The 15,381-nt window shown below is 33.7% G+C and overlaps 1 protein-coding gene across 1 annotated transcript in view; it reads left to right on the top strand.

The window, feature by feature from the left end:
* Nucleotides 1-15,381, top strand: part of LOC113509237 (DNA-binding protein D-ETS-6-like) — a 42,612-nt gene that overhangs the window by 6,754 nt on the left and 20,477 nt on the right. Inside the window, exons 2-3 of the mRNA XM_052898802.1 lie at nucleotides 1,782-1,924; nucleotides 2,589-2,733. Coding sequence (XP_052754762.1) covers nucleotides 1,782-1,924; nucleotides 2,589-2,733 — 288 coding nt within the window. The remainder of the gene's footprint in view (nucleotides 1-1,781; nucleotides 1,925-2,588; nucleotides 2,734-15,381) is intronic.

Below are 15,381 nucleotides of genomic sequence, written 5' to 3'. Positions count from 1 at the left end.
AAATAAATAATGAAATTTCAGGATTTTTCATTTTTTTCTTCCGTTATAGATTATAATAAAAAATTGCGATTGCTAGAAGTACCTCAGAATTTTGATAACCGGTGAATGTGTCGGTGACAAAATTAAAGAACTTTGACTAGTGCCGTGATTCATAAACTATACTGGTAAGGTATTATTATTAGGTATTTAATATATTGGCAGTTGTAGTACGTCTCTTTCATCACCAATAAATAACACCAGAGGGAGACTTTGTACAAAAGTCGATTGCTTGGGTACCTCTGTCCCATTCGTGTTTCAACCGTGAAGCAGTTGTGTTTGCATGGCTGTGTTTCGGTTTGAAGGGTGGGATATGGCGTGAATTTACTGGGTACAGAGGCATAACACCTGAGTCCTCAGGAATGGCAACGCATGGGGGGTATCATGGGCAAAACAGTATACTCTGTTATTACCATGGTACTGCTCATGTCTATAGGCGAGGGTTACCACTTTCCATCAGGTGGGCCGTCAGCTTGTTTGCCATTCTAAATTGTATAAAAAAAAACTTCTTGTTTTATCTACAACGAAGCTACAGGGCCTCATAAATGCAGTCGCTTCGAGAAAAGGATGGTACAGCTGCGCTTGCTTGGCGGGGCCACTGCCGTGTCATTCAAACGGCGTGAGCTCTATTTGCGTGCAGTTTTTAACTTTCGTAGAAATCCTGCAAGGTTGTTAGAGTTTGATTAAGCATTAGACGGGACAGTTACCATGATATCATTTAGACGTTGTAATATATAAATAGCCTAGTAAATAGCACAATTCGAAGAAATCAGTGTAAACACATAGAAGAAATTAAAGATAACAGATTAGAGACTGTACAATATTTGAAAGGTTAACAAGCAACTATACTAACAAAATAAAGCCCTAAGATCATTTTGTTGACTTCTTTATCTAACAATGCAAACTTTATTTATTTAATCCGCATGTTTATTATTTATTGTGAATTACATTAAACATCTTATAAGTGAATACAGTTATACATTGACCCTATTAGGATCATTGCATATTACGTTTTTGTTTTTAATCACGTTCGATTGTCAAAAAGTTTATTCAAAGTACAGATTGATATTATTTTCTCAGTGGGGAAAATGTTATTACATATCTCGTATCTTTTGGACTTATATAGGATATTGTGGGTAGGATTCTACGTGGAATTATCTATTATAATATCCATTTTTTTTTATTTATTTATTTGTTTAAACACTTTTGTTTAGGAAATAATTTCTCTTATTATCGATCATCACATTTCTCTTATCATTTCCTCACATAGAGATTTGTATTTAATTATTGCTCTAGAGATTTCTGAGGGTCTAGAAACCGCTGTGGATTTTATGACATTGACGTGTATTACACTTCGTCCACTCATGTTAGTGCGTCATTTACTTACACTTTACACTTCTTTCGCTGCCTCCTACCTCAATATTATTGTTTCATTTAAAGCGGATTTAGTACTTTATTTATTTTACATTTCAGTGAAATAAGAGGAGAATAAAAGTTGACGTGAATTTTTTATGTAGCTTTCTCCCCTCCCACCCTCTATAAATAGATTAGGTGAGATTTTATTAGACCTTGTTTAAAAAAGCAATAGCCGAGTTATTTGCCCATTTTTCAGAGTTAAAATTGAATTACGAACTGGAAGGTAGATTTATAAAAAAAGTAGTGTAGAAGGATTATTCTATCCAATCAACGGACACTAAAAAGTACCAATAGATATTGACAACTAATTCTCCATAGTTCGGTTGCAGATCCTGAAGTGTGGAATTGGAAGGACATCCGACGATGGTTGCGGTTTACCTCCGACAAGTTCGGTGTACGAGCGTCTCGCCGCCATCTGCTCCCGCGAACCGGCGCCCTGCTGCTCCAGCTTACAGAGGCCAACTGGCTTGAGGTGCGTATCAATATTTACAATATTCATTTGTTTATACTTATAAAACCCAAGGGCAATGCGTTTATTTTTTGAAAATGGAATGATGGCTCTGCCTGCGCTATCAGTATACCTTGAACTGTAAGAAATAGGTAAGGATAAAATGAGGTCAATTGGCCAGTGACAAGTCCAATAAGAATTAATTTACCGGAGGGAGACTTTGTACAAAAGTCGATTGCTTGGGTACCTCTGACCCATTCGTGTTTCAACCGTGAAGCAGTTGTGTTTGCATGGCTGTGTTTCGGTTTGAAGGGTGGGATATGGCGTGAATTTACTGGGTACAGAGGAATAACACCTGAGTCCTCAGAAATGGCAACGCATGGGGGGTATCATGGCTATAGGCAACTCAGGTGGGGCGTCAGCTTGTTTGCCATTCAAAATTGTATAAAAAAAAAACCACGATTTTTACCAGAGACTGCGTGGAGGTCAACGGTATATTGCTAGCAATGGAGCGTTAGAGACCATGTTTGCTATTTCAGTCAGACATTAATTTCTTAAAGTCTAGATTTAGTAAGGCTTTGATTAGTTTTCATAAAGTTTTGAATCTTATTAATTTACAATATAAATTAGCCTGGTCGATGTTATTCATTAAAAAAAAAACAAATACAAACTGTTAGTTTCTATGTAGATATGCGAGTTTGATGAGAAGGCGGCGCGCACTTTCTACACGTTCCTCGCACATGAGAACGCACGAGCTCACGGGCAGCCGCCGCCACCCCAGCTCCAGGAGCATCAGAGTACATCTACGAGCCAACCAGCCGCTGATGACTGTCGTGAGTTCTTTACAAGTTTGTTCTATTTTCAAATATGTAAATATTTTGAGAAGGATACACGAATTAGTTGCCCCGACTCTTAAAGAAAAAAAGTTTTATGTTAAGGCTCTATGGCTTATGAGCCGTGTAGATGAAGATGGTCCTCGTCGTTACATTAGTCGTAGAGTTGTCGCGTATTCATGTTCGTTGAAGCAATGAAATTTCTTAAAATAAATATAGGTACCGAATGCTCATCTGTGGGCGTCCTAAAGACGACTGTCTCTCATTTATGCTGGTATATTGTTGAATATTCGAATTTCGAAAGCATATTTGATGCCTTGACTCAAGGAGAATTTTATTTCTCTGAAATCGTACAATTTGTTGCATGATTCTATTAAAAACTTTCCCGTAATGAAATTTAAAAGATCATTAAACAAACTGTATAACTACATATACAATATTGACGAATTTAAGAGGATAAAATTTAATATACATATAATGTTATTAATTATATGTATGTAACATTCATTAATTAAATATGAATTGTCAGGCTCTCTAGCTATATTGCCATGCGTTCACGAAGCTTTATAAAATTAATATTGTAGGATCCTATCCTACAATATTAATTTACTATTATATAGATAGGGTGTCTCCATACAAATGCTTCGACAAAAACGAGTCAACTTTTTCATTAAATTTTGCGTGATAAATAATTACGAGTAATTCCTTCTTAACTTCTATATTTATTTTGTCCTATAAATTTTGCGCCAATTTTAAAGCGCAAATACTTATTTTATTTATTAAATAATTAAATATAGATACGTCAAGATACATTGTGTGCGTAAGTATATAGAATATTAATAAAAAACGAGTTAATTACATTAAAAAGTTGACTCGTTTTTAGGGCTCGATGCTCTATCTATATTATCTAAGGATCTTGTATAGAAAGTGGATAAACACTTTTAATATATCTGCATTGTATTTTGTTATACTGCAATAAATATTGATTCGATTTGATTATAATTCAGCCTACATTGAAACTTATTGTAAAAGTTAGGTTTCAAAATTAAGAGTGCTATATTCTGCGTTTCAGTTATACCTACCTATTTGGATATTGTACAATGTTTTGTTTTAAATTAAAAAGTCCGGTTTTATTAGGGAATGGGTTTTGTTTAATCTACTGTGACATTAAGTAAAGCATCTATTTAATTACTAAAATATTATTATCGTATTGGAAAACATCGCGTCCTGAATTTTTTTATTATTTCTGACTCTGACATTAAAATATTAATTTGTTATGGAATGAACATTATGTTATCACAAACTGAATATAAAACTGAGATCTATGGCCACTGTAAATGGATAGTTTCCGGGAAACTAAATACTTGTTTTATATTATTGACCAACAAGAGTTATAGTGGGTTTTACTTAATTATATTGGCATTATATTGATTTAATTATAATTTTATTTATATTGGACCTAAAAATAAAGATTTTGATGTACCTAATATCAAAGTAGATATTATACGGATATGTAGCGACATAATTCTAAATCGCGCCATCTAGCGACGTTATAAGACATTATTATAGAAAGCGCGGGAAAAAATCATGAATGGACGCGCAATGAGTCAGCGCGGTGGCCGCGGGCAAGATCCATTCATCTTTGGCCCCGCATCACCTGACTCATGGTTTCTTGGAAATGGATTGTTACATACTGTAATTACGTGCCGATCGACTATCACCGTGATGGCAGAATGGTTTCGGCACTCATAATAAATAGAGATCACAGACATTTGTACGGTCATAGAGAGTTCTTTGAAAGACCGACTAAATAACACAGTTGTGGGGGATCTCCAAGAATAGCCATTCGGTTAATACTTTAAATAATTTATTACAGTAATGACTGTGCTTGCGACTAGTTATCGAAATTAATTAAATTTTTAAAAAACATAATATGGAATTTACTTACGCTATCTAGGAATTTTTTTCGTAACATACATTCATATATTTTATATACCTCTATACCAGACCTGGGCAAATGGCGGCGGTAGAATTATGTCTGGCCCCTGAAGCATTGTATATATTATATTATTAAAAACACAAATATTAGTTTTTGTCTAACATAAATTGGCGCATAAAACATTTTACATAAAATATTTATTTTATATTACAGCAACACATTATCAGGGCCGGTGAGAGCCAAAATTTTCTCCCGGACAACCGCTCTTTTCAGCGCTTAATAAATATTTTGATTCAAAAATGTTGGTTTTAAAATTCATTAATTAACATCCTTAGCAATTATTAAACTTAAAATTATAAAAAAAAAAAACTGTTTGCCCCGGGGTCAAATTTTCATCTGCAATGTGGCCCGACTATCAAAATATTTGCCCACCCCTGCTCTATACACTTTACAAATAAATTCTGAGGTATGGTACCTCAGAATCTACCTAAATCATTTTTCTTTATTCTTTATTCCATATTTTTTTCTAAACCTAATTCTTGACCTGTTTTAATAGTCAGAAAATTTGCACAAACAAGCATTAACAATCTTAAAAATTAATTAAAAAAAAAAAACTAACACTCAATCAATATATTTCATATAATATATTCAATATATTACACATTTATTATAAACTACGTAGCATTGTTTCAGTTTTTATTCAAATTGTTTCAATTCTACTAAAACGGTTCATAAAAGTTTGGGAATCATTGTTGCACTATCACCCTAACGAGGATGATAGTTCTATTCGATTAAAGATAACGTATAATGTTCCCTGGAGGCAGTTGAAATGGCGCAAAGTGCCCCAAAACCGAGCCAGTGTAATGATTCAATCGCGCCCATGCAATGGCTGGCCGTTACATTAACATAGCTATCTTTATTTGTTTCCCGAGATATGTGGTAATGGAACGGATAAATAGTTTTTAAATTAATATTTATATAATTGCAAATTGTTAAAAGTATTTCTAAAAATGTATATTTAAAAATTTGTACTTTTATTTAAAGCAACTTAGAATGGCAAACAAGGTGACAGCCCACCTGATGGAAAGTGATAACCGTTGCCTATAAATATGAGCAATACCATGGACATAATAGAGTCTATACTCTCCATGCGTTGCCATTCCTGAAGACTCAGGTATTATTCCTCTGTACCCGGTAAATTCACTGCCATACGCTACTCTTCAAACCGAAACACAGCGATGCAAACATAACTGCTTCACGGTAGAAACAAAATATTCTACAATAAATATTATAAATCTGCAAGATGCACTAAAAACTAACTTAAACCAAAGTAACTACTTAGTAAAAGTTTAGTTACTGTGACTGACTTCTACACTCTTTGGGTCATGCATAATAGCTGAGCAGATTTCAATAAAATTTTGCACAAAAATCGACTATATATTATTGAGGATCAGTATAGGGTATAGCTCCTTACTCCTCGACTGCAGTATAACTGAGCGGCGACCATTTCTGCAAACATTGCTTTTTTTTATACAACTTCGAATGGCAAACAAGCTAACGGCCCACCTGATGGAAAGTGGTAACCGTCGCCTATAGACATGAGTTATTATTTTGGAAATAGAGAGTTATTTTGGAAATATATATCATGTACAGAATTGACCTCTCTACAGATTTATTATAAGTATAGATTTTTTAATAATTTAATAAATTTATTTGTTAAATATACCTAAGTCCATAATTGGACCTAATTAGGTAGAAAGCAACTTTCCTATACGGACATCCCAAGTAATGTGATTGTTTTTTGCATACCCAATGTACCAATTCGTTTTGGAATTTTGTTTAAATTTCTGTAGTGAAAAATTAGTCATTTATAATACCGTGAAAAACACAGTTAATAAATAAATGAATACATATTAATGACTATAAAACTTTTTATAATAAATGACATTCGCATACCAGCGTTCGATTAGCTTGGTCCCTTTCTAAGAAACTAATATAAAACTAATTAAATTATGCAGAAAGCGTTAATCAATATTCAGACATAAAACCACTAAGGTCTTAACAATATGGAAATATAAGATTTTTAATTACTTATATACTGAGTCCACAGGAATGGCAACGCATAGGGGGTATCATGGGCGAAACAGTATACCTACTCTGTTATGGCCATGGTACTGCTCATGGTTATAGGCGACGGTTACCACTTTCCATTAGGTGGACCGTCAGCTTGTTTGCCATTCTAAGTTGTATAAAAAAAATATATTCTATTATTTAAATTAACCCTGTTCGCCGCACCATAACTGTCAAATTTCTAGCTTTGACTTCCACGAAACAGGCCTTGCCTAGTGTGGAATCATAGTTATATTGTACCATAGGTTAACTTTGTTTAAGGAAATAAAATTTATTATTAATAATTATTATATTAAAACTCCAGTTGGTGTAATATGGTATATATTTAAGTCGATTGGTACATATGTATGCCTGAAAGTATTCCCAGAGATACGCCAGAGGTTTCCACCAGCCGGTGTGATGTTTCTAAAGTTAGTATAAATAGATAAATAAATAACTATTTTCCAAATCGTTGTAGTAGATCCATCAAACGAAATCACTATTAGGTATTTCCTTTTATTACGAGTTTAGAAGTACAAAACTCGATTCGTGATTCAGTGAACTTTTTTGGCAGCGTATACAGGATTCTTGATTGAGGAATGCGCGTTCGCGTGCTCTCTGAATGCTAGCTATGTGCTGTGCTATGTGACAGATCATCCCGAATACTTGTCACATTTGTCAGCTAAATCTTGTAAATAATTACGTGTATAGGTAGGCGCCACGGTCGCGGTACTATTTATAGCCGAGGTCATTATACCTAGCGATGTTTGTTGACCTAGTGTGTAAGTTTCGATAATGGCCAGTCTCATAAATAAGAAAGTGTATAGAAATGTTTAATTAAACATTGTTATATTTTTATAGTCTTTTAATAATAGACGGTTTATTTAATTATTGCATATCCTTTATTCATTTCTCAGACAGCCATTATTACACAATACTATTTAATCAACCAATCAGTGTCCACCTCTAGTGATGTCCCATATACACTAGTGATGTGATCTTACAACAAACATACATATATGCGTATAGATGTTTATTACTCAATCATACTTTGAATTAAATTTGGTACACATTCAATTTCTACTAATTACTAATTATTAATATGTATGTTTATTTTTACTATTGGGGGAAGGATAAGGAAGCTGAAGTAACATTGGGCTGGTTACATAACTTGAAGAATCGACAATCGATGGGGAAGGAAGGTTCTTGAGTGGCGACCGCGTACGGGTAAACGCAGTGTAGGACGACCCCCCACTAGACGGAGTGACGACCTGAAATGCATTGCAAGGAGTCAGTGGATGCAGGTGGCTCAGGACCGTTCTTTATGGCAGTCTATGGGGGAGGCTTATGTCCAGCAGTGGACGGAAAATGGCTGAAAGTCCGCCTTTTGTATCACATTTTATTGGTCAATCAAATTTCAATAAATAAATAAAATTATATTCAATTTGGTATTTTATATTAAAAAAAAAAAGATTACGTATTAAGTACTTTTACAGTTTTATGCTTAACAAGCTGCAGCTTGGGTTAGTACATACTATCATGTTAAGTACTTACCTTGTTTTTGTTGAAGAGTTTTAGTTTCCATAAGATAAAAAAAAAACCGGTAATTACAGTAGAAAAACTGATATATAAAGTGATTTATTATTATTAAGTACCTTGGCATTTACATTTTATAATCTAATTTGCAATTTATTTTTAAAGAAACTTTTTTTTCAAATTTGGAAGACACATGACTGATTTTATAAGTAGGTACTCATACTAATTTTAGATACGTACACGGTACAACAGAGTATCTAAAATATTTTTTCTATTATTAATTTTTTTTTGATGGGTAGAAATGAAATGATGACCCCGTCTGCGCTAACGGGATACGCTGGCGAAGCACCAGTGAAGGGTGATCGATGAGAATGAAAACAGGCCAGTTAGCCCATCATGATGAATTCATCAGGAATTAACCATGATAGTTTCCAGGGGGAACCGCGAGGAGGTCGACCTGGTTGGGTGTATTGCTAGCAAAGGGATTCTCAATCTCCATTGCTAACAATCTCTTTTCCCCCCTATTATTAAATTATAAATGAACTGCGGTTAGACCGTAGTTCAAAATTTAACACGCCAAGCTTGACTAATATTTTCTCACAAAATAAGAATATGGTTAACCCCTATCGAAGTCTATTTCAATAAAACGTATAATTATTTAGCGGAAATGATTCAATATTTACTCGGAACCAATGATTCAGAGGTTCCGTAATTCCGTATTGCGTTGACTCAATATTTGATCTCGTTAAATACCATCAACTAGTTTTCGAAGTTATTGTGTTAGTAATAGAGTGTATAATTGTCTATAAAGCTCGATTAACGTACACATCTTGTAGTGGCGCCGGCGTCGACTCATGGTAGATCAAAAAATGACGTCTTCGTGGGAGAGCGTGAGTAGAATTAGCATAGCATTGCACGCTATGTTGCAATGTATTTGTATTTGTGTAATATTCTTTCGTTTACTATATCAGTTTGGATTACAGAAGGGGTGAGGGCCTTCCCTTACTTCTTGATTGGGGGTGATTCTATGCCATGTGATTTCGGCGTAGAATAGGCTATCCTTTCCTTTCCCGTTAAGAGGCGACTAAGGGAACCTGATGGTCGAGATTGGCAACAGTGTCTCTTTTAAATCATCACCAAAGCCCAATTGTGGTTACCAATCCGCTTGCCGAACGTGGCAATTACTTGCCCCCCCCCCCTCCCCCCACTCTTATGGGGGAGGTCTATATTCAGCAATGGTCAGTTAACAGATGATACGGTATGCTATTCTATCTTGGGGAAGGGGGATAAAATATCAGTATCATATTTAGTGCCATTTTTATTAGCGTTTTTATTCATAAATACACGTACGTGACAAATAATTAATAACTCGTTAGAAACCCCTGTAGAAATTATAATAAAGTTCTTAGAACTGTATAAAAGAAACATTGCTCATTTAATAAGACAAGGGTAATTATATGTTTACTCTTTATTGTACTATTTAAAGGATAATTAATATATAATTTTGTACATATGAAGTACAAAAGGCAATCATATCGCTAAAGCAATCTCTTCTAGATAACCTTTGGGTAAAGGAAAAAAGAAAGAGGCGGTAACTATTTGACGCAATAAGTACATCTAATAAAAAACGCTCGTGTTAAAAAAACATATGCAAATAATTATATGAATACCATAATAATGAATACCACTAAGTACTTATGATAGTATATACTACATATATAAATGTATAAGACACATAACATATATATATAACATACATATATATATATATATATATATATATATATATATATATATATATATATATATATATATATATATATACATACATATATATATATATATATATATATATTAATCGTAAATATAATATATGCAAAATGATAACCTGTGAAATAGCTATCAAGTTAGTCGACTTTATTATTATGAAATGTCGAGTATTCTGTACTAGTTGTATTCCGCAGCTCCGCCCGCGTAAATCAGTACATAAAGTCTTATGTGCTAAGTTAGGATATAACCTACTTGTGTACCAACTTGCATTTAAATCCGTTCCGTAGATTTTGCGTGAAAGAGCAACAAATACCCATCCATCGATCGTTACTTCTACATTTATAATATTATGTATTTTTATACATATGTATACATATAACACCATGTATTTCAATTCAGAAAACCTTTTTTTTTTATACAACTTAGAATGGCAAACAAGCCGACGGCCCACCTAATGGTAATATTACGCGCGCGTTGCCGACCCTGAAGAAACCTCTTTACTCCCCTTTTGAAGAACCCCATGCTGTAGTCTCTTGGGAAAACCTCGGCAGGGAGCTGATTCTATAATTCGTCTCATAAAAACCTCTAAAATAACTAATTAATAAAATTGTTTAATCTTTACAGACAATATTTGATCACATATTTATTTCATTTTGAAAAGTATATCACGTATCATGTTTTTTTTTTTTTATAATATGGTTGAATTTCCTTCGATTACGAAAAGTATTTTAAAAGTTGACTATATATAAGTATTGAAAATTTACAATTTGTTTAAAGGGAAGACATAAAAATGAAAAAAGATTTACCTATTTAATTTTGATTTTCTATTATGCTACAGTTCCATGTGGTTCCACCATAGAGTAGGCCACCCCTTTCCTTTCCAGTGGATGTTGTATGTCGACTAAGAGGACTAAGGGAGGGGCGAGGGATCTCTAAAGGCGGTCGCCAATCCGTCTGCCAAACGTGGTAACTAAAATTATTAATTCACTCTTGCGTCAAAACAAAGGTCTCAAAGCCCATGTGTATATTTCAATCTGTATTTATGTTACTGTATTTCATTTGAATTATTCACTTGTCATTGTATATTTTTATTTATGGTGCAATAAAGAATTAAATAAATAAATAAATAATAACTACTGGCAAAAGCTCTCTAGGGGGAGGCTTATGTGCAGCAGTGGACAATTAAAAGCTGATCTTAATATACCATAGGAAAGATATTTATTTAAGTAAGTAAATATCTTACTGTGGTAAGTGCCACGATTGTTGCCATCGGAAATCTAGTTTACCATACTACATACCTACATTGTTGAAATATAATAAAAAGAAAAAAAAACAATAACAAAAAAAAATAACATTATCATGAAAGTATGTTTACGTGTTAGATTTTTTTATACTATGTCATAGTATGCGTCTGAGACATTGGCCTAGTTGTAATATTGATATTAGAACGTTAACATACGAAATAATCCATACACACAAATGACGAACTCATAATATTTGTCATTCATGTGTCATTTGTATTAATTTAAAACGTATACAGCGCTATGGGTACAATCTAAATCCTTAGTCCTATTAATATAATAAATGCGAAAGAACAAAAATATATATACTTGAAGTATTGCGTATCGCAATTTTTGAACGTTTTCGACCCTCTCTCCCACTCGTGTAACGCGCCGTAACATTTTTCTGAACAACGTTATGTGACACCCAAGTGACAATTTTTACTTAAACGTCACAACACTAATAAATACTGATAACGGAAATAAACTAAAAAGAACGTACAATACATTCAAGACATTCCCTGTGAAACAAATGAAAAGGCTTGTCAACTAGGAAGATTTTAATTCTCGATTTATTTATTTAAATAAAAAAAAGTTACTGAATAAAAATAAAGTCGAATCTTGATTTTGAATATGTCTATTATATTTGTACGAAAACGTCACATTTAAAAGTGTCAGATTAAAAAAAAAAAACATTATTTTTCTTTTTTTGTATAAAGAGCCAACAAGGAGTTTGTATACCAGTTGTTAATTGAACAGTTACGTAATGCGTTGTTCGAACCGTCCTCCCGCTCTGCGGGTCTACCATGAAGTGAAATTCCGAAATTTCGGACTCAATTTCGTGTTTTTGTTTATACCAAAATCGGACCAATAAATGGAGTATAACATTTCTTTCATCATACATCCTATCATAAAAATCCGGAATTTCGGAAAGCATTTCATGGTAGGCCCTCTGTAACATACCTATCGTAACGTTTTTTTTTATTAGTTTATTTATTTTATATACTGGGCGAGCTTTATAGACCCCTAAATATCGTGACATAATACTTGAACGCCGCTAAAATTTGTAACGATAACGATAATGTTTGTTAATCTTTCACGCAAAAACTACTGAACGGATTTGAATGGTATTCGGTACCTACCCGTAGATTCTTTTAATGAGTGTTAATGGAATGGTAACTTCGCCTGCGCTATCGGGTTACGCTGGCAGGGCACCAGTAAATGATGATAGGTGAGGATGAAGCAGGTCAGTTAGCCCATCGTCACGAATTCAACAAGAATTGTTCACAATGGTTTCCATGGAGAAACACGTGGAGGTCGACCTAATAGCTACCTAATATTACTAGCAAATGGGGTTGTCAAACTCTACTGCTAACAATCCTTCCCCCCTCCCCCTCTATCCGTAGGTTAGGTTAGTTGTAGCCATCCTTATATTTTCACATTTTTATTATTATTTATTATTTACATTTATAATGACAATAAAATTATTTTTGAATAAAACAAGCAAACAAACTCATGTCATTGTATCAAGTTGTAGGTACATATTATGATATCATGAAATACGTAGTGGTGGTATTATATAAATCAAATAATTAATGTGGTATCATGAAGTACATAGAGAAATTACGGAATGTTGACGAATATATGGTAATGCACATACAAGTACATTTGACGCTGAGCTTTATTCAAATATTTGACTAATTCTTGTAGATATATTTGTCGTTTTACTGTAAACTATTTGGGTTTTCATGTTGACTTTTTAATTTAGAGCTGCTTACCTAATTTGATTCTGTAATTGTTTTAAGATTTTGTATCAGTAGCTTTTCATACTGACTAGGCTGTTGGAAGCGTCGTGCTAATGTGGAGCCTTAAAACTTTTTTTTTTTTTTTATTTCTTACTAGCTTTTACGTTTATTACTTTTTTATGTTTTTTTTTTTATACAACTTAGAATGACAAACAAGCTGATGAAAAGTGGTAACCGTCGCCTATAGACATGTGCAGTACCATGGACATAACAAAGTATACTGTTCCGCCCATGATACCCCCCATGCGTTGTCATTTCTGAGGACTCTGGTGTTATTTTTCTGTACCCTGTATATTCACTGCCATATCCCACCCTTCAAACCGAAACACAGCATACATAACTGCTTCACGGTAGAAACACGTATGTGCTAGGTTAGGATATAAACTACCCTTTGTACCAAATATCATTCAAATCCGTTACGTAGTTTTTACATGAAAGAACAATAAACATTTATCCATCCATTTTTCGTTATAAACTTTAGCATTTATTATATTAACAATATATTTTTTTTGATGGGTGAAAATGGTATGGTAACCCCGCCTGCACTAATGGGATACGCAGGCGGAGCACCAGTGAAGGGTGATATATGAGAATGAAAACAGGCCAGTTAGCCCATCATGATGAATTCATCAGGAATTAACCATAATAGTTTCCAGGAAGAACTGCGAAGAGGTCGACCTGGTTGGGTATATTGCTATCAATGGGATTCTTAGTCTCCATTACTAACAATCCCTTTCCTCCTATATTAACAGTATTAGGAAATAATAGGATTTCATCAATAAAAACGTAATACTTGTAGTTAAATATGAAAATATAAAAAAATCCATAAATAATTGAAGTACGGCTCAGTTAGTCCATCTTGACGAATGAATGGAACGCGGACTTGATTTAAAAAATAAACTGTTCTATTAATGTTTAACCACAAATAAAAAAAAAATAACCTAAACGATTCATGAAATTGAACAATTCGCTTCAAGGAAGAAATTCGAAAAATAATTATTTTTTAAGCTATTGTATAGCAATTATCGCGGCTGTCGCGGAGACTCCATTAAAAATTCCGTAACGGAAATGGACTTAACACCCCCATATTAACAGTATTAGGAAATAATAGGATTTCATCAATAAAAACGTAATACTTGTAGTTAAATATGAAAATATAAAAAATTCTATCTCTTTTAATAATTGGTGAGACAGCGTGCTTTTTGCGAGCTGCTCCGGAATTGGACGAATACGTAAGCAGTTGTTGTGAGAATGTATATAGGTGTATAGGTATCTATCATCTATGTCCAACAGTGAATAGCTGTACGCGTAAAATTTGTGTACACAGAATATTATATGAATAAACAAAGTGCATTTATTAATGAAGAAAGTAATGAAAAAATAATGAAAGAATATATAGAGATATAAATACATTTTATTTATTATCATAAATGCAGTGTTATTGTTTTTGAATTTATATATAATACAAAAAAAACATAACCTAAATTTTGGATTTTGAAATGCGATAGTATTCATGAAATTGAACAATTCGATTCAAGGAAGAAATTCGAAAAATATTTATTTTTTTAAATACAATGAGAGGTTGTTTTTTTTAATTGATGATAATGGAATGGTAACTCCACCCGCGCTATCGGTATACACCGGTGGGGCACCAGTGAAGGATGACAGGTGAGGATGAAGCAGGTCAGTTAGCCCATCGTGACGAATTCAACAAGAATTGTTCACGATGGTTTCCAGGGGGAACCACGTGGAGGTCGACCTAATAAGGCATATTGCTAGCAATGGGGCTGTCAAACTTCCATTGCTAACAATCCCTTTCCCCCACAATGAGAGGTTAGGTTAGTTAGGAATATAATATTAGATTAAGAAAACAGACTGATGATGAAGCTGGTGGCCGAAAAATTAACTTTGAATTAAAACAATGCAAAACATTAAATAGAGTCTGTTTGTACGGAAGATTTCAATATTCCCTGCAGTACACCTTCAATGCCGTTGGTGTTGTAGGTGATCATGGGCGGCAGTAGTCACTTACCATCAGGTGAGCCGCATGCTCGTTTGCCCGCTGTGTTTAAAAAAAAATCCCATGTCTTTCAAAAGTTTTTTTATTATATTTTTTTTATACAATTTGACGATCAATCTGATGGAAAGTGGTAACCGTCGCATATAGACATGAACAGTGCTATGGATATAACAGAATATACTGTGTCGC

The sequence above is a fragment of the Galleria mellonella genome, unplaced genomic scaffold, assembly GCF_026898425.1.
Source record: "Galleria mellonella isolate WM207_F2 unplaced genomic scaffold, CSIRO_AGI_GalMel_v1 utg537, whole genome shotgun sequence".
NCBI classification, from domain to species: Eukaryota; Metazoa; Arthropoda; class Insecta; order Lepidoptera; family Pyralidae; genus Galleria; species Galleria mellonella.
The sequence above is the reverse complement of the archived record's forward strand: the minus strand, read 5'-3'. Positions and strand labels throughout refer to the sequence as shown.